The following is a 21,925-nucleotide window of genomic DNA, read 5'->3' on the forward strand; positions in this document are numbered from 1 at the left end:
TTTTTTAAATGCTAATTTTATTTCATGTTTATAGTTTGGTAACTAAAAATATATTTCATTGTCATTAATATGATTCTAAGGATCAATTTTTCCTGGATTATTGCTAGTTCCCTGTTGGCTCTTGTTTTTTGGTAAACTTTTCTTTTCCTGACAAAAGAGGCCTCTTATTAGAGGGGGACTGTAGGTTATCTTCAGGGGCTGCAGAGAGGTGATGGCAAAGGAAAATTTGAAGTAGTGGCCTCTACTACTAATTCCCTAAAGGAGTCTTGGTCTTGATATCCATGGCATGGAAGAAGTCACTATGCCTTTGAACTTCACAAAGCCTCTTTGGAACCTTACACAATGGGTGGTCAATTTTATCCTGTGGTTGCTCTTTTTTTTTTTTGAGAGAGAGAGAGAGAGAATTTAATATTTTTTAGTTTTCGGCGGACACAACATCTTTGTATGTGGTGCTGAGGATCGAACCTTGGCCGCACACAAGCCAGGCGAGCGCGCTACCGCTTGAGCCACATCCCCAGCCCCTGTGGTTGCTCTTTATCATATTATTCGTTTAGGAAGTGTACATTATCTTTCCATAGATTTAATGACTAGCAAAAATGCAAAATTGCAGAGTCTTATTAAGTAGAACTTGTATGCCTCTCAAAATTCAATAAAGAAATGTTTGTAGTTCTAAAATGGTAACCTGTCTTTTTCTTTCCCAAACTAAATTTCTCTTTTTCTATAGATTCCCAAGTTTATTGTCAATCAAGTGAGGAAGCAAAACACTGAAAGCCATAAAAAGGACAGAAAAGCCATGAAGAAATTACTGAAGAAAATGGCTTATGACCGAGAAAAATATGAAAAGCAAGATAAGAGTACAAATGACGTAAGAAAATTGTAAAGATCTGTATTTATTCATTTGCATTGTTTCTATAGTGAGACTTTCTATCACTTGCTAAGCGCTGGTACTACACATGAGTTAATGTATTGATAACAATAGCTATCCTCTGTTACTCCCAGTGATAAGTGTTGACAGCTGGCCAGGTTTGGTGACTCAGCATGTGACCATTAATGGGGAGCAAAGAAATATAACAAGAATGAGCAACTCACACTCAGGACTCCCACAGAGACTCTGTTGCCTACTGACTATATAGTATCTAGCAAGTGAAAAATCTCCTTCATGAACCTTTATTTTTTTGGTACTGTGGGGTCGAACCCAGGGGCACTTAATCACTGAGCTACATTCATAGGCCTTTTATTTTATTTATTTTTAAGTTATAGGTGAACACAATATCTTTATTTTATCTTTATGTGGTGCCGAGGATCGAACCCAGTGCCTCAAGCATGCGAGGCAAGTGCTCTCCCTCCGAGCCACAATCCCAGGCCCTCTTTTATTTTATTTTGAGGCAGTGAAGCCCTAAGCAACTTAGAGAGATCCTAAGTTGCTGAGGTTGGTTTTTAACTTGTGATCCTCCTGTCTCAGCCTCTGAAGCCCTGGGAATACAGGTATGAGCCACCACACAGGGCTGCTAGTTTTTCATCCGTAAAATGGGGGAAAACAATTTAGACAAACTGGCTAATGTTGGTATAGGGCTTAGGATTGTTCTTGGACTTAAGTATCCATAGGTTCTCAATTTGATCAGAAGAATTTTGAGTTATATTCTAAAGAAATTAAGACATTTTGAACAAAAAATATCTCACTATCAGTATTTAGAAAGGTCTGTAACAATGTATTGACCACAGAATTTGCAGTAAAACGTGCATGAAAACGTTTATGAATTGAGTTACCAAAGCTCTAGCATAGGATCATGAAATGAAGGGTTTCTATTGTTCTGTTGGGGTGTGAGTACACCCCTCGGCACCATGGTGGAGGTTGTCCAGTTACATGCTGACATCTTGTGGAACCTTTTGAAAATGCAATAATCAGCCTTTGTCTGCTGCTTCTGCATTGGCCTGCTGAGAGAGCTAGTAATGATATGACCCAAATTTTCTCCTAAATGGATATACAGCTTTCTTGGCATTGTGAAATTTTAAATAAATTTTCAGTGCCCTTAAAAGCACATAAAATGATATAGTGAAATAACAAGATTGTTCACATTTTTTTGAAGTAGGACGTGATATTATAGGGCTGGGGAGGATTTTTGACGAATCATTTTTAACTTGAGAATTCTTTATTACCTGCAGCACCATTATAAATATTGGATATCTTGTTTTGTAGCCCTAATTATTCATATTGACTTTATAGCCTCGTCTCTATAAGGCAGTTATACTGTGGTACTGAGCCTTTAGTAGACCCTTGGGAGATACCTTTTTCATAGTAAGTCCTTAACAAAAAGTGAAAAGGTTATTTTCTAGAGGGAAATGTTTAATTTTTGTCACTTACAGAAAGAGCATTAATTTTTATGTCTTCTGTTTGCACCTTTGAACTAATTAGATATAAGCTGGGCAGAAAATTCTCTCTGCCCTATTGAAAAGCTAGGTTGACATTTTAAGGCCTGAAATTTGAGTCTGCTTTTTCATATATTAGCTGTAACTTTAATAGTTTTTGGGTTTCCCCAAGTTTTGGTTTTCTTTGCTGTTCTACAATTTAGTTATTCACTTAACAAGATGCTACTGCTTCCTGGATGTCAAGCTCCCACTCAGGTTAGGAATTCAGAGGCAGCTGGTGCAGGGGACTTGCCCTCAGGGAGCCAGGAGAGGGATATAGCTCAGAGGTGCTGGAGGTGAGTGATTGGAGTATGGTCAGGCTGGAAAGCAGGCAGTAGATACCAAAGAGCCTACAGGGAGTCAAACCGAGATATGGAAAATGAGGTGTTACTCAGGCGTCACCAGACCTGCTCTAACCCTCAGTGGGAGCTTCCTGGCTTCACTGCCATGGGGAGGTCTGTTTGACCTGTCAGTGTGGTTGAGAATCTTTAATCAATTTCCAGAATTTATTTTTCAAGTTGCTGTCATTTTAATGGGGAGAGTAAATAGGCACAGAAAATAATTACTGAAAAAAATAAAAGTACTAGGCAAGTTCAAATACTATAGCTATATGGTGGGTCAGGAAGTTCAGAATTTTGCATAAGTTTCAATCAGTTGGCAGAGTTTCAAGATTAAGGTTTAATGTAAGTTTGAAATGCCATCTTCATGACAAATCGGATGTAGGGGTATCCCATGTCCCTAGAGGAGGGTCCCGATTTCCTCCAGGGTAGCAATGGCTTGGATTTGAATTGGAGAGGATTTTTTTTGGATGGGACATGGGCCATCCCCCTTTATTCTGTCTTGTCGCTCTACTTTATTGACCATCTGAAAACATCCAAATATTTCACATGAAACTATGGGCACAGCACTGCCTAAGATGTTTTAAATAGTGTATTGGGCATTATTTTTAGGCATTTGAGCTACATTATTGAACAAAACAGATTATTCTCGGAGAGCTTAAATTCTTTTTGCATTGAACCTTGGGCCTTGTACATGGTAGTCAAATACCCTACCACTGAGCTATGGCGTAAGCTTAAGTTCTTGAAATAATTGGCGTGTTTGTCTTTGGTCAGTGCTCTAAAAATAATTAACAGAGCCAAAAAGGGGGAATCTGGAGAGAAGCCATCACGATATTGTTAGTCTGGATCTTATTTATTCAAGCAAAGCCATGGAGGAGCACAGGGAGTCCAACTGCGGGTCTATCCTTAAAAACTCATTATAGGAAGAGGGAAGAGTCTTGCCACAGCATTAAGGCAGGAACTTGCTTGGGGTATTTGAGGACTAGTAAGGAGTGAATGTGCCCAGTTGGTCAACTGGATGGCAGTATAAATGAGGTTAGATGGAAAATGAACCAGAGTACATATTCCTAAAGATCATCATTAGGAATTTGGATTTACCCAGAGTAAAATATGTTCATTTCAAGATTTTGAGTAAAGACACAAAAATTCATTTTGAAACGTTACTTTTAGTTGTGTAAAGTGTACACATAAGAGGCCCAAAACCCAAACAGGGAAAGTATGTGGATGGTTCTTTCAATCAAGGTGGATGAGGAGGCAGACCCGAGTATCAATATTGAAAGTAAAGGCGTGGTTGAATTCTGGATATTTTTTGAAGCTAGGACTATTGGGATTTCTTGCTAGAAGTAATTTGAGTTGTAAGAGAAGGAAGTGAAAACTGACTCAAAGGTTGTAGCCTGAGAACTTAGAAGGTAGAGTTGATATGGGGAAGGTTGTGATTTTATTTTGGGGCTTGTTGAGTGTGAGATGTCTGTTGCTCATCTAGTTGGAGGAAAAACTCAGGTCATACTGACTGGTTGGCAAGGAGCATAGAGAGGCAGGGCCAGAGGAAAAGCAGGAACTGGGTTCAAGGGCTATCACAGCCTTCTCATCATGTCTCACACACAACTCTGGAAGATTGAGCCCCAGGAGTTCCATGATTATATTTGCATTTTAGAACAGCCACTATGATAGGAGAAGGGAAAACTGGAAACAGGAGGGTTGGTGGGAGATTCCCTTTGGAGAATACAGTGGCAAAGATCTGATATCTACTGTGGACTTCTATTGCCATAGAAGTCTATATCAGCCCAAATCAGAAATAATCCAAAAGAATAGAGGTGACCAGTCATGGCATACTTAGAGTGAAATACTATGAAAATGCGCAAGTACTGGGGAAAAAAAAACATATACTGCAATATTTGTTAAGGACAGTGCCTTATTTATTTTTGGTGAATGCTTACCAGGTCAGGCATGATGGTAAACATTTTACAAACATTATCAGGATGATAGTCTAGTTGGAGTATATTCCTTTGATTTTTTTCCTCAGATGAGGAAAGTGAGGATCAGCAGTGTTTAAAAATCATTTATTATAATTTGTTATACATAATAGCAGAATGCCTTTCGATTCATAGTACACATATAGAGCACAATTTTTCAGGATCAGCAATCTTAACAAGCTGATCTAGATAGTAGAGCAGGAATTTGAAACCAAATCTGGTTGTCTTTTAATCATGGATTTTACCATTATCCTCTACTTCTCCATGGACCACAGAACTGTAAAAAGGAAATATACCAAAATACTGAGTTTATGGTTGGTAATGAACATGGATTACTGCTGTTAGAAGTTTTATATATCACTTTTAAAACAGTCCTGGGATGGAGCCAAGGCCCAGTTGGGAATGGAAAGTAGTTTAGATTATGAGCCAGTGGGACCCACAGGACATGGATACTGGTTGGATGGGAGGAGGGTAGAAGAAAGGATATTGAACGACTTACCTAATTTTGCTAGGACAGCTTTATCAGCAAGATAATGTATCAAGCAAAGGGAACAGACTTGAAATATCAGTCTTTTTATGTCTTGGGTTACTATGACTACCTGGGTGCAAAGTTCATGGAGCATCCAGGGGCAGAGGTGCCTAGAGATTGTAATGGAAGCCATACAGTGTGCTTCACAGCACACAAGCTGGATATGTAGAATGAGATAATAAAAGCGTAGACAGATCTTTGGGGACACTAATATTTAAGTAGTGATCCAATGAAGAGGGCAGTAGAGCTGGTCCGAGGCTATGAAGTAATAATGTTTTAATTAGTTTTTTCTGCTTACCGTGACCAAAAGACTTGACGAGAACAATTCAACTAGGAAAAATTTATTTTGGGGCTTGTGGTTTCAAAATTCTCAGTCCATAGATAGCTGCCTCCATTCCTCAGGGCTTGAGGTGAGGCAGAACATATGGCAACAGTATGTAGTGGAGGAAAACAGGTCAAGACATGGCCACCCAGAAGCAGAGAGAAAGAGCTCTGTTCAACAAAGACAAAATCTATACCAAATAATCCACTTCCTGCAGCCACATCCTATTAGTCTGTTGTTACCACCTAGTTAATTAATCCCTTCTAGGGAATTAACACACTGACTAGGTTAAGGCTCTCATAACCCTATCATTTCACCTCTAAGCTTTCTTTCATTGTCTCACATGAGCTTTTTGGGAACACCTAATATCTAAACTATAACAAATAGGAAGTAAAATTAAATTGAGCCAGGTGTGGTGGCACATGCTTTAATCCCAGCAATTTGGGATGCTGAGGATCACAAGTTCAAAGCCAGCCTCAGCAATTTAGCAAGACACTCTCTCAAAATAAAAACAGGGGTGGGGAATGGGGAGGTATGTGGCTCAGTGGTTAAGTACCCCTAGGTTCAATCTCTGGTTACCCCCCCCCCCACCCTCAAAAAGTTGAAGAATGTGTACTGTCTTAGAAGCACAGGCAGGAAGAGCAAAATAGAGCTGGGTTAGTAGTACCAATATGGCAGGGAGGAGGTGGTTTACATTGGATAAAGGTCCAAGGGCTTTTGCATTTGAAGGTCAGTTATGACTTTGCCAAAGTATTGCCAGTGAGTATTGATGGCAGAAGACAGATTTCCAGGGATTGGAGAGTAAAAGAGATTATAGATCATGAAAATTCATCAAGGTAATATTTTTTAAGTTTTGCATGCTATTAAATCTAACTATACATAATTGGGTATTCATGTTATTAAGATATGCTTGACTAGATAAATTAATAGTTTGAGCCAGGTTGTAAGACACACTCAATTTACCTAATAAGACAAATGTTTTTAATGACTACAGCATATTAAATACTATCTGTTATCACAGGAAGAAACAATTGGAGAAAATAACATTGTGAACCATTAAAATTAACCATTTGCTGATAGGTTTTGATTTGTAGGGATTGGTGTCCCTCACACACTTAGCAGAAGCTATATGGCTTCAGCATACATCTCTAGCACTGCCATTAATGAGTGTAAGTTATTTAATTTTATAAGCTAGGGTGAGATTAGTGGTGTTAGCCAGAGTTTTCCATGGAAGCATCTATAGTATATAGAAATAAAAGACATTGTTAAGCCACTCCTTAGATCTACTGAGTCAGAATCTTCCAAAGTGGGACTTGAGTATGTGAATTACATTGAAACTGTAAGGGAACACTCTCATTTGGTATGTGTATGTATATATAATTTCCTTAATTGTACCACAGATCTTTTTTCTAATGTGCACAAAAGTAGAAATTGCATGAACCCCAACATCAATTAAAAAAATACATCTTTTTTCTAGTTAGATCCTGTTCCCCACTTTTTAAGAAAATCAGACATCCCATTATTTTCCCCATAATTGCTTCTGACAAGGATGTGGGGGCAGTTCGTTGTGAACTGCTAAATCTTCCAGGCTTGGATATCTGTTGTGGACTTTGATCTGTATGATCATCCACCATTCAGGCTCACTTCCCACAGGAAAGCTATACCTTTAGGAGAGCAAGGGACTTGGATATGTGAAATATGTTATGCTCCTCACATCTGACCTCACTGGTCAAGGAAACAAACGTTCTCATCGCATGGTTAACTCAGGATGGCCTGATGACACAAGCTTCATTTATTGCAGAGGAACTTAAGTTTTAGAGAGGTATGTGACTTGCCAGAAGTTCCGGAATGATCTTGTAGCATTTTAAAGTTCAGGGCTTTGGGGGAAAAAAAAAATTGTTGCAGCCACCAGAAGCATCCTCATGTTGGCTGCATGCAATATGGAGCCTTGGTTTGTGTGCCCGTAAATCACACCTCTATTCAGAATTCCATCTCTGGTTTTATTTAGCAGCTCTCACCCTAGAGCAGTATTGCAGGTATTGTTTCCAGCATCTGCTTTAGGTCTGGAAACAGTAACTTGGAACCATGTGGAAAATCAAATTACAATATCAAGCACAAAATCTTGTTTATTTTTATGCACTATTAAAAAAAATCAAAGTGTCATAAAAACAACCACATTAAAAGAGAAAAATATCAGAACTTATTTCACTGGAAATTAAATTCTTATTAATTATGAAAGATATTAAAGCCCCTTTAAAATTGTCTGACCCTATAAGTTGGAGAAAAAGTTTGAGGCATTTGGATAATGAAGACCCAATTATAAGCAATCCTAGTTCAGGATAATAGAGAATCCCATCTATGTCACTACCTGCAAGTATTGTTGATTTTGACTAGGGTGATGAACATGCCATTTTTGTTTAAGATACCTTGCTAAAATTTCCTTATTTAATTTTCTAAAGTATATATCTGGCATTTTTTTAAAAAGCTCTATTTCCAGTTGGCCCTTTTGAAGATGAAAGGCATTTTGTGTAGCATTAAAAATATCAGCTTTATAATGTTTTAATGAAAAAGAAATTATCTCTTCTGATGATCTGACATTAAATTTCTAGAGAGCAAAAATATGAACAAAGCCATATCTTATGAAATACTAAAATCATTCAGGCCAAAAAAATCAGATTTTAAAAAAATCTTAGTTCAAAACATTAAAAAAGAACAATATGAGATCATTTTCTCTGCTGTAATAGTCTTTGCATGCAAAAGAAATTAATACCAAGATATAAAATCCTTGGTAACTAAACCTTAAGGATATGTTAGTCAAATACTTCTCCAGAACTACTGTGCATCACATAATTTCATTTCATAAGTATCCCCTCCCCTAGAAAAGGGGATAGTGTCGCAGCTGTTACACCAGAGAACATGAAATAGGAAGGTCACAAAGATTATACTGTGCCCAGATTCAGCTATTATTATGGCTTAAGTTAAGAACAGACTGTTTGGCTTAATGATCAGGCATGTTGTGTCTTTTCAAAGCTTGGCAGCTCAATGTAATTAGTATACTAATAGGATTTGAGTTTGATGCAGCATGATTCTGGAGCTTAATAGCAGTTGTCATACACCATTTAAACGAGAGCTTTGGCATCATTTATTGTTTATCATCTTCATGTAAATATCATTTTGGCCTCCCTTGTCACTATACTCTGAAAAACTTTCCAGAAACAACTTTTAAGCTCTCTATCATTACATTGACTGGCTAAGCTCATCTCCAACAGTAAAGGGCCTGGTAGATTCATGGAGTCACTCAATCTCAGCATTGTTGCAAGAGTTGGGTGGGATAATTAAACAAACTGAGACTTGTTCCTCTCATAGACACACAAGCCATGCACTCTTACCTGGTTTGACTGCAAGTTCTCCAGTTGACCTGGGAAGTTGCTGTGTGCCATTGTCTGCCCAAATGAAAAGTATCGATGTGCCCACTCTGTGTGAAATGAGTCGACCTTTTTTACAGTCAGTAGACTGGGAAGAGTTAATGCTGAGCCGAGCTGGCCTAGCCTCATCCCCTGAAAGGGTGTGGGAAATGTTCTACTCCCAGCCCTAAGGAACCCACTGGAGAATGCCTAGGCCACTGTTGGCAAACATTGGCAAAATTCAGCCCTGAGCACATTATGTGGCAATTTCCTAACATTATACACACAATGCCTTCAGAAGCTACTGCCTGAAGTCTTCCTTTTTCAAACTCCTATCAGAAAGACTTGAGTATGTCTGGTGGTAGGAGTGGTTATTGGACCCCATGCCTTGAGCATGCTAAGCCTGTGCTCTGCCACTGATCCCTACAGGCCCTGCCCACTTCTCTGGATTCTGTGTCAGATGTAGTTCTCTCTTGGACATTCTGACACCATACTAAACTTAGTGCTGCACTTTTGAGGAAGCATGGCCATAATCCCTGAATTCATTGAGAATGCTTAGGTCTATGCTTATTAGAGTAGGCCTTCAGCTCTCCTTGAGATCCTCAGAGGGGAAGAGGGCTATACCCCCAAGTAGGTGCATGCTACTGTTGGAAACCCTGACTTTTCTCCTTGACTCTCTGCAGAAGTAAATGACTAAATTATTTCATATAGCATATTCAGTTGCTTTCTTTCACATTTTTCCTTACTTTTTCTTGATAGAGGAAGGAATACTATGTGATAGCTTAACTTATTTTAGACAGTGTGTCTAGAGTTATATTTTGGCAATAAAGGAAAGCATGTTGGTAGGCTTTTATTTTGGAGAAATGTTATTTACTGTCAACCTATCATTTTTAGTAAAAAATAGTGATTCATTTAATCAATTAACATGAGTAGCTACAGCCATAGATATGTGGCATATATTAGAATGCCCATCATATATGGGGTTCCATGTAAGACATTGCTTTTATCCTATGGATTATGGAAGAGAAGGGTGCATAAAGTATGGGCTGGTCTCCAAGTATAGATAGCAGAAATAGTCCAGAATTAGGATAAAGCGTGTACAGATAGGATAACATGCGGTGGTTGTAGTGAATTTTTGTTCACCTTTCTAAGCAAACTGTGGAATACACACCAACAGTTGAGAGGGAAAGACAGGGAGTAAGGTCGCTCTATCCCCCAGTTCTCCAATGTATTTTCCTGGTACATTTTGGTTTTATAATACATTTCTATGGATCTTCTGTATATAAAAACTTACATCTTATTCACCTTAAGTATTAATGTAAGTTGGATTTTTTTTTTTTTTTTAATATTCTTGGGCTGGCTAATAGGTAGTTACGGGACAATGTTTGCTACTTACTTTCCTCCAACAAAACCAATATGGAAGGATATTTTGCAGCCATGACTTAACCAGTATTTCTTAACTTTTAATGTCGGCATAAAGTATGTGGCTATCTGAAACTCTAGCCAGCCATTCAAGGCCCTGTACAAGATGATAATAATAGACTAAGGGAATTGAAAATGCCAATGACATGTGACAATGTGTATTGTCCTGAGTGGACAAGGGTCCTGTAAATACAGTTCAATGCTTCATGTTTTGCTATTACAGTACCTGTTTCTTGTTTTCCATTTCCTATTGAAGGAGACATAGTTGAGGACAGGCTAGCAGGTAGAACGGCCATAGTAGGAAATATAAACTATAGAGATTATCCCCAAGGGAGAGGTCCAGATTGCCCCCCGAGTTGTGTTATAGCATCGATTTAACTGCTCTGCAAAGAAAAAGATAATAGTACCAGAGGAGATGCTCCAGGCATGGTAAGGAATTGTTCAGCTCATTTTCTAGTATGTTGTAAATGAAAGCGGTTTGTCAGTCAAGGAAAAGGTTAAGTTAGATTTTTATCCTAGAGGTCAAGGTCAGAGAATAGACTAAGGTAATTGGGTCCAGTTACATGACCTAGGTAGTAGAAGTCACAAAACCAAGCTGAGGGTCCAGTCTTGACATGGTTTGGAATTGTCAGGGGTGGGGAAAGCCATGCTCCCTGGGCAGTCAGTCCTCTTCAAGGTCACTTCTTTTTCTTTATTCCCACATGAAATCACTTATGTTACTGAAAATCAAGTTTAAGCCTTTTGAGGACACCTGTGCTTTTGTGTCGCCTGATTCTAAAGGCATATAATTGTTGAACATAGAAATTAATGGCATCTATGCTTTGTCTAAAAAGAAAAAGCATTTTAAGACATGTACATTTTTAAAATGTGATGTTTATGTGATTAAAGGACTTGTGTCTTATCTACTATTTGGTACTCAGACGCTTAGGAAAATTTTTGGTCAAATTAAATGGGGTATTTGTAGTATTTAAAGAATTATCTTTAAACATAATTTGTGCATGCTGTTCTAAAGTCTGTTTAAGACATATGGTTATAAATAATAAATTAGTATTTATTTTAGCAGAACCACTTAGGAATTAATTAAGTCTAATATTTCAAGTGCCATAACTGACATTATAAACTCATGATTGATATCGAAATATCTCCAAATCCATAAAATGTTCTTTACATCCATGAGCAAAGACCTCAGAATTGGTCATATTTAGTTCAAAGTGTATAGTCAGAAGTCTAAGCTCATTAACCAAGTGGGGAGCAGGTGTGATACAATATATTTGAAAGATGTTGTTATTTTTTTTTTTCTTTTTGACACTCAGTGACAAATTTTGGGGAAAATTTCTTAATGTGTGGGAAGATTTTTCAAATGCACACATAACTATAGCACACGGTGACTTCTTTCTGATTCAATTTCATAAATTGCTACATGAAGAAGCACCCTCTAGTAGATAATACTCAGAAATCAGCACTTAATATGGCAGTAATGGTTATTGCTGTCATTCTTTACATCTTTAAAAATAATTAAGCATTACTGCACAGGCATTATAAAGTTCCCCTATCACCATTAAGAGGATATTTGAGGTTTGATGTAATTTAGCAAATTACATTATACAGTAGTTAAGGTTTTTATGCAGTGAAGTAAAATGCGTAGTAGTTAAGCACACTTACCATATAATGCATTGTACAGAGTTACATGTTCCAGCTGCCGCCAGCTTTGTTCCAGTGTCATTATTGCTTTGCAGGCTGACGTTCCTCAGGGAGTGATTCGAGTGCAAGCTCCCCGTCTTTCGAAAGTTTCCATGGCAATACAGCTAACGGAAGAACTAAAAGCCAGTGATGTACTTGCCAGGTTTCTCAGCCAAGAAAGGTAGAGGCCTGTTTTAATTATTCTATGGGATAACTCACTCGTCTTCCCTTTTTCATTAACTATAAAGTAGTGTGCATAGCTTAAAATTTTTGTCTTCCCAGCAGAGGAGAACAGACCTGACAGTTCGACTGTTGGAATGAGTTTAGTTCAAGTTGAGCCTCTTTCAAGCATTACGCCTGACGGTTCCTTCACTGTGCCTGGCAAGGGAGTCACTCAGTAGCCTTTCTTGAATATGTTGATGAGAGGTTAATTACTGTTCCTAGGCTGTTAGGAAAATTACTAATTAGGATACAGTGGTATTAAAATAAAAGATGCAACTTTTTCTATGAAATATAATGAATACAAAAGAAATGTTCCAATTTAAAAACACCATGAAGAATTGAGCACAGAGAAGCAGTCCCTTGAGTCTGCAGTCAGTAGGGGAGAATGAATCTTCCTCATTAGGGGCAGCCAAGCCCTTCACTTCCATTTTGGGGCCCAAAGTCCATTGAAAGCCATTGGTCTCCCTCTTACTGTCATAGTGGAGTTGATTTCCAATTCATCTTAAATTTTAGACATCATAATAGCTGTATTGGGTTTTCAATCTTTAGCTTTTAAATTCTTATCTAATGAGTCATGTTTTAATACCAGCCTCCCGTTCCTATTTTTTGAGATAAACTAACTAAAATCTTTAAAAAGAAAGGAGATCCAAGGTCATTGGCACCTCGGATGACAATAACCCATTTTGATCTTTTATGAAACATAATCACCTCATTCTAACATAGGGGGCTTTGGTCAGATTTTCTGCCAAAAGCTTCTCCAATTTTAATACAATATCTCAAGTATTTAATATGCTTCTACTCTGTTTAAGGCCCTTTGCTAGGGGTTGAGAGGGATAAAACTTATTTTAAAGTACCTTTCCTGGGAGTTTATAAATTGAGAGAAGGAATGAGTCTCTACAGCTAACAGATGGTGGTGAAATGGGAAAGAGGCTTATTAGTATTATCTCAGGTTTTAGTAAACCAGCGTGAACTTCCCCTGCAGTAATACTGTGAAGTAAGTATTATTGTTCCTTCTGTTTTACTGATCAGTAAACAGATTAGAGGTCATGTATTTCCCATAGGTAGTGGGGCTGGCCCTCTTCCTGTGGTTTCTATCCTCAAAGGCAATCCCCTTTGCCACTTTCCACATTGGCTGGAAGGTCTGGGAGTAGATGGAATTTTGTGGGGGTAGAATTTCTTAGAGTCCAGTGTGGAAGCAATTGAAATTTCTCAGATCTTTGCTCCCTAAAGGGAGCTTCCTCTCTACCCTCTCCCTTGACTTTGTAGATACCAACTTTTACCCTTCTTTCCTCAAGAGATGGAGTCCCCTCCCCTGCTAGAATGTCTTCCTACAGATCTGCCTAACTTCAGACATGAATGGCCCTTTCAGGCTACACCCAGTTCATTTACATGGCATTTACTTTCTGGACACAAGTTTCCAATTTGTTCATTATTTCCTTCTACTTGCTAATAATATAAGATACAAATTCTACAACATACTTAACTGTGACTTTTATATTTAGGGCATAGCATGAACCATTAGTCAGTATATTGTTATAGAAAGCACCGGCTTTGTGATAATTGCCCTCTCTGCATATTTGGATTTTCTGCTGGTGGTGCTGTTATTAAACAAGCATTTTCTATTCTGTGGAGTTGGGTCCCTAATTCTTTCTGGTAAGATTCTTTCCATTGATTTCTCTTTCCCCGTAATCCTTTGGCCCTTTCCTTATTCTTGGGGATGTAGAGACAACCAATCAATCTGGATTCAAAAATGCTCACTATTCATGCTTCACTCTAGGCTAGTTTTTATAATTTTGTAAGAGTGGACACAACAGGACTTATGTTATACTCTTGTAATGATCACCTGTCTTTCTGGGTCATATAGTAATGGAAGTCCTCCGTTTTCTTCTGAAAATATGAATAGCGAGCATTTGAATCCAGATTGATTGGTTGTCTCTACATTTTCTTCTACCTCATGCCTGTACTTCTGGTTTTATTCAACATGTTTTGGGGTATTCTTATACCCTTATACCATTTCATCCCTATTCTTCCCTACTTTGTCTGCTGAAGCCAATCAACACATGAATCAACAACAACAAAACAATAAATTGCACATTTGCCAGTCGGGATTTAGGCCATCTTATTAATGATGAATTTGTTGATGAGCATTATGTGAAAACTTTTGTAGACTGAAAAAGTCCATTTCACATTTTTATCAAGTGGAACAAAAATATAGATACACAAAAATCAATTGAAGCAAACATAGCATTGTTTTTTCATAGCAGGAGTGAGTTTTCATACTCAGTTGATGGGGTTACATAGTACAAGTATTTAACTTTAAAAAAAAATGTACTCTTGGTTGGAAACTGACTATGCATTAGGATCTGATGTGGCAGGTGGATAGAGAAGACTAGGTAGCCAGATGAGCCATTAAATGGCTGGTTAGGAAATCTGCTCTGTGCCCTATTTCTCCTAATGGCTTTTACTTCTCATTTCCAGAGTCTCTCTCTTCATGATCTTATATCTGCAGTTCACAAATATGTTCATGCATCACAGTGACCTATAGAGCATGTAAAAAGCAGATTCTTGAATTTCATCCTAAGAACTTCTAGAGCTTTGAGTCTGAGTTTTTGCATGTTTCTCAAGTAATTCTTTTACAGAAAGTTTTGAAAAAATAATCACTGAATTTTACCAATTTGTCTTATCCTAATGATTTGTTGTATTTTCAGACTTTGCAAAAAAATAACAATTGTATATATTTATGGGGTGCCATATCCAAATTGGGGCAAACATGTCTCTCTCCTCAAATATTGACCACCTCTTTATGGCGAAGGGTTTGTTCTTTCAGATGTATAAATGCAACCTTCCTGATGGCTGTTTGCTTCTATGATTTGGGAGTATATGTACCTCCCACATTGGACTGGCTGTTAGAGAACTATGAATCATTCTTTGCATTCATCTTGTACAACTGGAGTTGTCAGCACAACAGCCTTGTGACAAAAACTTACTGGATAAGTTCAATGTGAAAACAGAGATGGAAACTTGGCCTGTATGCAAGATAGATAATATAACATTTTAGCTGCCATTCAAATTAATATGATTAACTTTTCCTTTTAACTTTATAAATTTAGATACTGATTTATTATTTTGCCTTCAGATGTATGATTCCATTTGTTTATTTTAATTTACAGGTGTGACATTTTTATTACCTATTCGGCACATTTAACAGATGGGAAAATACAAATGTGTAGATAATTACGGTGTGTCTGAGTTATGAATTTTCCATACCAGCCAGAATTCCCCAAGCATGTTAAAGTGATTTACTTGCAAGCTGTTTGATGATATAACTAATCAGTTTGTTTTGTCCCTAAATAGTGGGGTTGCCCAGACTCTCAAGAAAGGGGAAGTTTTTTTGTATGAAATTGGAGGAAATATTGGTAAGCACATTTTTTTCTCTTTGCATTCCATATGCTGATCTGACATTGCCAGTGGTTATTTATATCTTTGAAGGAAAATAAAAGGAAGTTGTCAGTAAAATATAGCATGCTTTTCGATAGTTGCTGAATATTATGAATTTGTTTAATGGTCTGGACTTTTTCCTCCAGGCTCTAGTTGAGCTTCTTCTGTACAAATGCCCCTACATTCAACCTCAGCAAAGGCAAGTTCCTTAGAATAGGAAAACCTTCTAGAATGGACAGTGATAAGAGTTTTTCCAAATTGCTTTCATTTTTATACCTTCATAATAAAGGAAGGAGTTGAGCTTACTTAAAACCAAGATAAAATAGTTTTATTATGGCATAGTACTAGACTTTTTAGTAAAAGTAGGAAATCAACGTGGACAAAAATTACTAAGTCTTATATACTCACTAGTAATTTAGCAAATATAAAATAGGATAAATGACTTATTTTTCTAATTATCAGTGGGTCTTATTATTATTATTTTAGTACTGGCGATTGAACCCAAGGGAACTTAAGTACTGAACCACATTCTCAGCCCTTTTAATCATTTATTTAGAGACTGGGTCTTGTTGAGTTGCTTTGGGCCTCACTAAATTTCTGAGGCAGACTTTGAACTTTGTGATTCTCCTGCCTCAGTCTCCCGAGCCGCTGGGATTACAGGCATTCACTACTATGCCTGGCTCTCATTTCTTCTTTAAAACAAACTTTTCCTCGACTCTGAAAACTGATAAGGATGACATTAAAAATGAAATGTTTAATTGAAAATAATTTGAAGTTTTATACAATATTTTCTGGAACTTAAAAAAATGTTAGTTGAATACTGGATATGTGAAGGCTCATTCTTTATATTTAAATAAACCACAGGTCCACTAGAGAACTGCAAAGGTTAAATCTGCTAGTAAAGATTAGTATTAATACATTTGATTTTTACTATTAGATGATTCTAAAATTGTTATTAAAAATTTTTTTTGTAGTTGTACACAATACCTTTATTTTACTTATTTATTTTTATGTGGTGCTGAGGATCGAACTCAGGCCTTGCCCTTGCTAGGCAAGTGATCTACCACTGAACCTCAGCCCTAAAATTGTTGTTCTTAATCAAGGTAAATATGAATTTAAGGAACTGTTTTAAAGCCTACAGTATGAAGTATTTTGATTTCTCATTTAATTGGAAACCTACTTATTTAGGGAAAGACTGCCAAATTGGTTTTTCCAGTATTTTGCCTCTTTGTGTAAATATTAATATGTATTACAAAATAGAAAAATAAACCTAAGTCATTTATCCTATTTGCTAAATTGCTAGCAAGTACAAATGTGCCTGATGAGAATGGGAAAGGAAGAAGTATTTAGAAATCTAAGACTTCAGATCCATTGAGTTTCAGTTCAAAACTGCACCCCATCCTCCCACTGTGCTCAACTGGTACCACCTCTCTTCAACAGGGGAACGCCGTCTTGATGATGACACTTATATGAAGGACTTGTATCAGCTCAATCCAAATGCCGAGTGGGTCATCAAGTTAAAGCCACTGTAGAAGACTGAAGCTGCTGATCCACTACCTCTACAATCATGCTTGCTGGGATCAAGACTATATATAAGTGAAATGTCAGGGCTCTTGATAGTCAACTGTACCCACCTATTAAGACGTGACACCCTCAAGCCTTAAAAAGTTAGATTTGTGCTGCTGCCAGAATGATGCTAATTGTTACTAGAAACAAGTACCACTGGAAAAGAGGGGCTTACTTAGTTTCTGGGCTTTTTCATATGCTCTGAAATGCATCCAGATGTGACTGGTTTTTAGTATGAATGTCTCTACCTGCTCACTTTTTTTCCCCTAAAATCATATATTCTGCAATATATGCTTTCTCACCTTTTGTAGCTCCTTGCATCTGCCTTCCCTCAATGAGGTTTGATATTTAACAACAACAAAAAGATAAATAGCAGGTATGGCAAGTTGTGAAGACAACACACATTGAAACGGACCTTATTCAACAGTATTCCTGGCCCTATAGAACATTAGTATGCATGTCTGAGTCATTTGCCCAAACAATACCATCCTGCTTGTTTCTGCTGCATTGCATTCAGTGACTTGAGTTTTTTTCCCCTGATATGTGCAAAACTATTTCCAGGATCAAGAAGATAGAACTGTTAGAAACTGCCAATTATTATCAAACCATTAAATACTTCTAAGAATAAATAAAACATACCCATGTGGAATAACTGAATTACTGATAACTAGAGAGTAAAAGCCAAATCACTTCATGTTTGCTGTACCCTTCCAACTGAAACACAAGAAGTCATAGCTGGCTTTACCTATTGTTGTATTAGCACTATAAATATGCATGATAGTATAATCCGATAGTGGTTGGAGAATGTATTCTTAAAGTGGGAGTTTTTCCCTCCTGAATAAGTCTAGTGGAAGAGTTATTCTTCTGGCTGTGACATTCATGTGAATGAGCTTTTGTTTGTGTACTTATTTTAAATAATCGGTAAATCTATTAAAATGTAGAAAGTTCCCAGGGATTTTAATGCACAAGCCACACTGTGACAATAGATGAGCCTCCGTACTGTAAATAAGAGAAATGAAGGAAAAGAGAAATGTTAAATATTTTATGATGTTAGAGTGTACTAAATAAAAGGTGATGTAAACACTGTACCAACTGTGTTTATGATACTTTGAGTAGTACTTTAGGACAAATTACATTTTCAGAAGCTACTGATGTCACTAATTAGGAGGGAAAATTGTTAGTGAGGACAGGCATAAATTTGTAGCATATTGCAAGAGCAGCCTGTGGATATAATCACTTGAGTAACTTTGTGGTGATTTGTGCCATTGCTTTTTTATTTAAAGAAATTTTTATAATTAAATGCATTTTTCTAAGTTATTGTCTCTTGGAATTATTACTTTTAACCCTATGTGCCTTTTAAACTGACAAATGAACTATTTTTGTTATTAAAAAGTCACATCTACTCATTGCTCCTGTGTAATTTTTAAATTTGGAAGATGTGGGATATAAACTTATCTCCTTCCTTGGATTTTTTTTCCCCTTCTGCAAATTGCTTTACTTTCAAAATACTGTTGTTTGACACTACAAATTTCTCAGCAAAATGTTTTAATAGTTTGAAATAGTAAATAAGAAGCACTTAACACATTTAAAGGTCCACTTGAGTAAAATAAGTAAATGGTGTTCTACAGCATACGGAAACTGATTCATTCCATTTACTACTCAACCAGGGGGAGCAGATTTTTGATCATGAAAAAGGAGATTTTGGTAAAGAAATTAAAATGTCATTTTAATTTGCCCTTCCTAGAACTCATGATCCAACCAAATTAAAATCTCTCACACAAATCTAAAGATGAGAAATTTGATAGCTTGGAGCCTTAAATGTAAATGTTCTGGTCATCCCATATGCTTTACTGTGATTTTCTTTCCTATTTTTTTTTTTTTTTGGCCTACTATTGTAAATATCACAGTAGATTTGTCTGTGTGAGGGAAAATAACAAATATATTAGCCTTTGAGTCTCAAACATTTCAACTCTTACAGAAGTTGCTGGTGCAAAGTAGAAGAGCCATGTGTATAGAAGATTGGTGCCCTGTAAAGATTTTGGTGATGCCTTTTTTTTCTGAAAAGGTCATGTAATTCTTTTCACTTACACTTCAATGTGTATTTCTTTGCTTAATGTTGCTGAGAATTCACTGTTAGTTCCTGGTTGACTCTCTTTGGGGAAAGCAGTTTATTTTACTGACTTCACTGGATATTTCACTATTGTTTCCCAGTTTTCATTAAAATTGTTTTTGCACTTTGTTCTGATTTCTCACCTATTTGTCAGTAGGTGGCAGTATTGGTCAGGGATTCCTTTTGAATCTGAAATATGGGAAATTCAAAGAAATGAACCCGAGTTCATAGGTAAGTGGCCAAGACTCATTGCCAGGCATTTGCAAGGCAGTTTGGCAACAATACTGGATCTCTTGTGTTGATTACCCTTTCTAAAATTATAGTTAATAATTGTCAGTTTCTATGTTCAGCTTATTGCTTTTATCTTTAACCCATTGTGTGTGGGGGTGGGGTGGAGGTATGTTATCTCAGAATTTGGCTTTTGTCAAATGTCTGTTTCAAGCACAGAAGGATTATGACAAGAAGCAAGGCTGAAAACCAGGAACAGTAAGAGGAAGGGTGTGTAAGGAAAGCTCTGACATGTTTAGTATACATAGGTGTCTAATAAGCATCTGAATGAAGAACTATGTATGTGCTAAGTATATTGATAAATACATCAGTGAACAAAATAATAAAAAGCCCCAATACCGTTGAGTTTTCACTTTAGTGGGTAGAACAATAAATTAAGTAAACTATGGGGTATGTTGAAAGGTGGAAAGTGCAATGGACACAAAATGAACAGGGTCGATGGGATGAAGTAGAGGGATGGGCACGTTATGTATTGAACGTAGTGAGTTGCCATATTGATATCTGGAGGAAGAGCATTCTAGGAAAAGGGAACATCTAGAGCCAAGTTCCAAAGCAGGAGAGTGCCTGGCTTGGCAAAGGGTGGCAAGAGCAAATACAGGACCCTTGAAAGCAAAAAGATGATATCAGAGAGGGGAGGTTAGGGTAGGGGATAAGGTCATGAGAGCCGTAATTCGGATGATGGTAACTTGAGGTTCAAATCGGGTCCCATCAGAGTAAATGGCAGTATTGTTGAGGGCAGGAGTTGCTAAGTGACAAGAAGTGGTCATCACCCCTCGTGGTGAAGATGGAGAGGTACAGGGTTTCCAGTTTGACAGAACAAGAATGCATTTTTAATCAAGGTTTGCCACTGGGGTTTTGACTTGAGCAACTAGAAGGATGGAATTTCCAATAAATAGGGAAGGAGAAGGTTTATCAGATATTCTGAGGGATTTAGGGATGCAGGAATGTCTCTGTTGGACATCCAAGGGTCAATGTCCTGGGAGTTACATGAGAAGTTCAAGAGGCAGGTCGAAGTCATGGCCATGCATGTGGGATTTAACTTAAGTTGTGGCCTGTATGAGATCACAAAGGGAGAGTGTGATATAGGAGAGAAATCACCAAGAACTAAGCTCTGGAGCTACCCAACATCAGAGGCTGGGAGGAAAAGGGATCAGCAAAGAGATGGAGAAGTGACTTGGAGGCAACTAAGATTATGATGTGCCCTAGGCAAATGAGGAAGGGCACTGAGGAGCAGGGAGTGGTTACATCAAAGGCTACCTGTAACTCAAATGAGTTGAGGGCTGGGAATTGACCACAAATCTTACTGACCTTGCTGAACAGCTAGGTAAAGTTATGGGGCCTGTGATAGGGAGTCAAGAGAATGGCAGAAGAACTAAAGGGTGTGGATGCTTCTTACAAGGAATTCTGTTTCTACACAGGGGAGCTATTGAGGCACAAGCATAAGTAGAAGATGTTCTTATTGCCCAAGTTTGGGGGGGATTTATACATTTAATTTTTGAGAAGAGCCAACATAGACACTGGACTAACGTGTGTGATCTTGGACCAGGTTGACTTTTGCTTCATTTTCTAATTTGTGTATAAGTTTACTATAATATAGATTATTTATATTACTATAAGTAATCTATCTAAAGGCTCAGCAGCATATTCAATACATATTCTTATTAAAGTTTATTAGGATCAATATTATCAGTTGTCCATCACCTCAAAATGTTATTTTAGTGTATTCTTTGTCCCTCAAATTAAGAAAAGATTGAACAGATCACAAACACAGGGGATTCAGGGAGATGAGTAGTAACTGTTAGAACAGCAAGCCCTTTCCTCCTTTGGTGATTCTGCTAGCACCTCCCATAAACATTCCTTCCTTGAAGTGGCAAATCACTTCTGGGATGTTTGAGGACTGTCCTTTATTTTGCTTTGGTCATTGGTTCCAATGCCACCTATGCTACTTGGAAACCAGTGGCTGTATCTCTTCCTTGGAGGATCTGTGGCACCACAATAATTCCAGAAAATTTGTACTCTAAATAGCATTTGTTTCATTTAAAGTAAAGACTGGCAGAAGGAACAGAATTCTCTCCCTGCATCTCAGACCAGGAGACCCAGCAAGAAAACAAAGCCTTACTCGATTCATGTTCCACTCTTGATCACTTCTGGGATGATCCTGGGCACTTGGTGTTGGCTACTACTACTGATAGAGGTCCCACTTCATTGTTATAGTTTTTCTGAGACC

At 37.5% G+C, this 21,925-nt stretch overlaps 1 protein-coding gene across 2 annotated transcripts in view; it reads left to right on the plus strand.

Moving 5' to 3' along the window:
• The window catches only part of Arhgap18 (Rho GTPase activating protein 18), a 172,892-nt gene extending 154,279 nt beyond the window's left edge, over positions 1-18,613 (plus strand). For both annotated transcript variants that reach the window (XM_076858265.1, XM_076858264.1), the window contains exons 12-15: positions 725-865; positions 12,131-12,255; positions 15,651-15,712; positions 17,175-18,613. In XM_076858265.1, the coding sequence (XP_076714380.1) occupies positions 725-865; positions 12,131-12,255; positions 15,651-15,712; positions 17,175-17,266 (420 nt within the window). In that variant the 3' untranslated portion in view covers positions 17,267-18,613. The remainder of the gene's footprint in view (positions 1-724; positions 866-12,130; positions 12,256-15,650; positions 15,713-17,174) is intronic.
• Positions 18,614-21,925: the final 3,312 nt, after the last annotated feature.

The sequence above is a fragment of the Callospermophilus lateralis genome, chromosome 6 (genome assembly GCF_048772815.1).
Source record: "Callospermophilus lateralis isolate mCalLat2 chromosome 6, mCalLat2.hap1, whole genome shotgun sequence".
Taxonomy (NCBI): Eukaryota; Metazoa; Chordata; class Mammalia; order Rodentia; family Sciuridae; genus Callospermophilus; species Callospermophilus lateralis.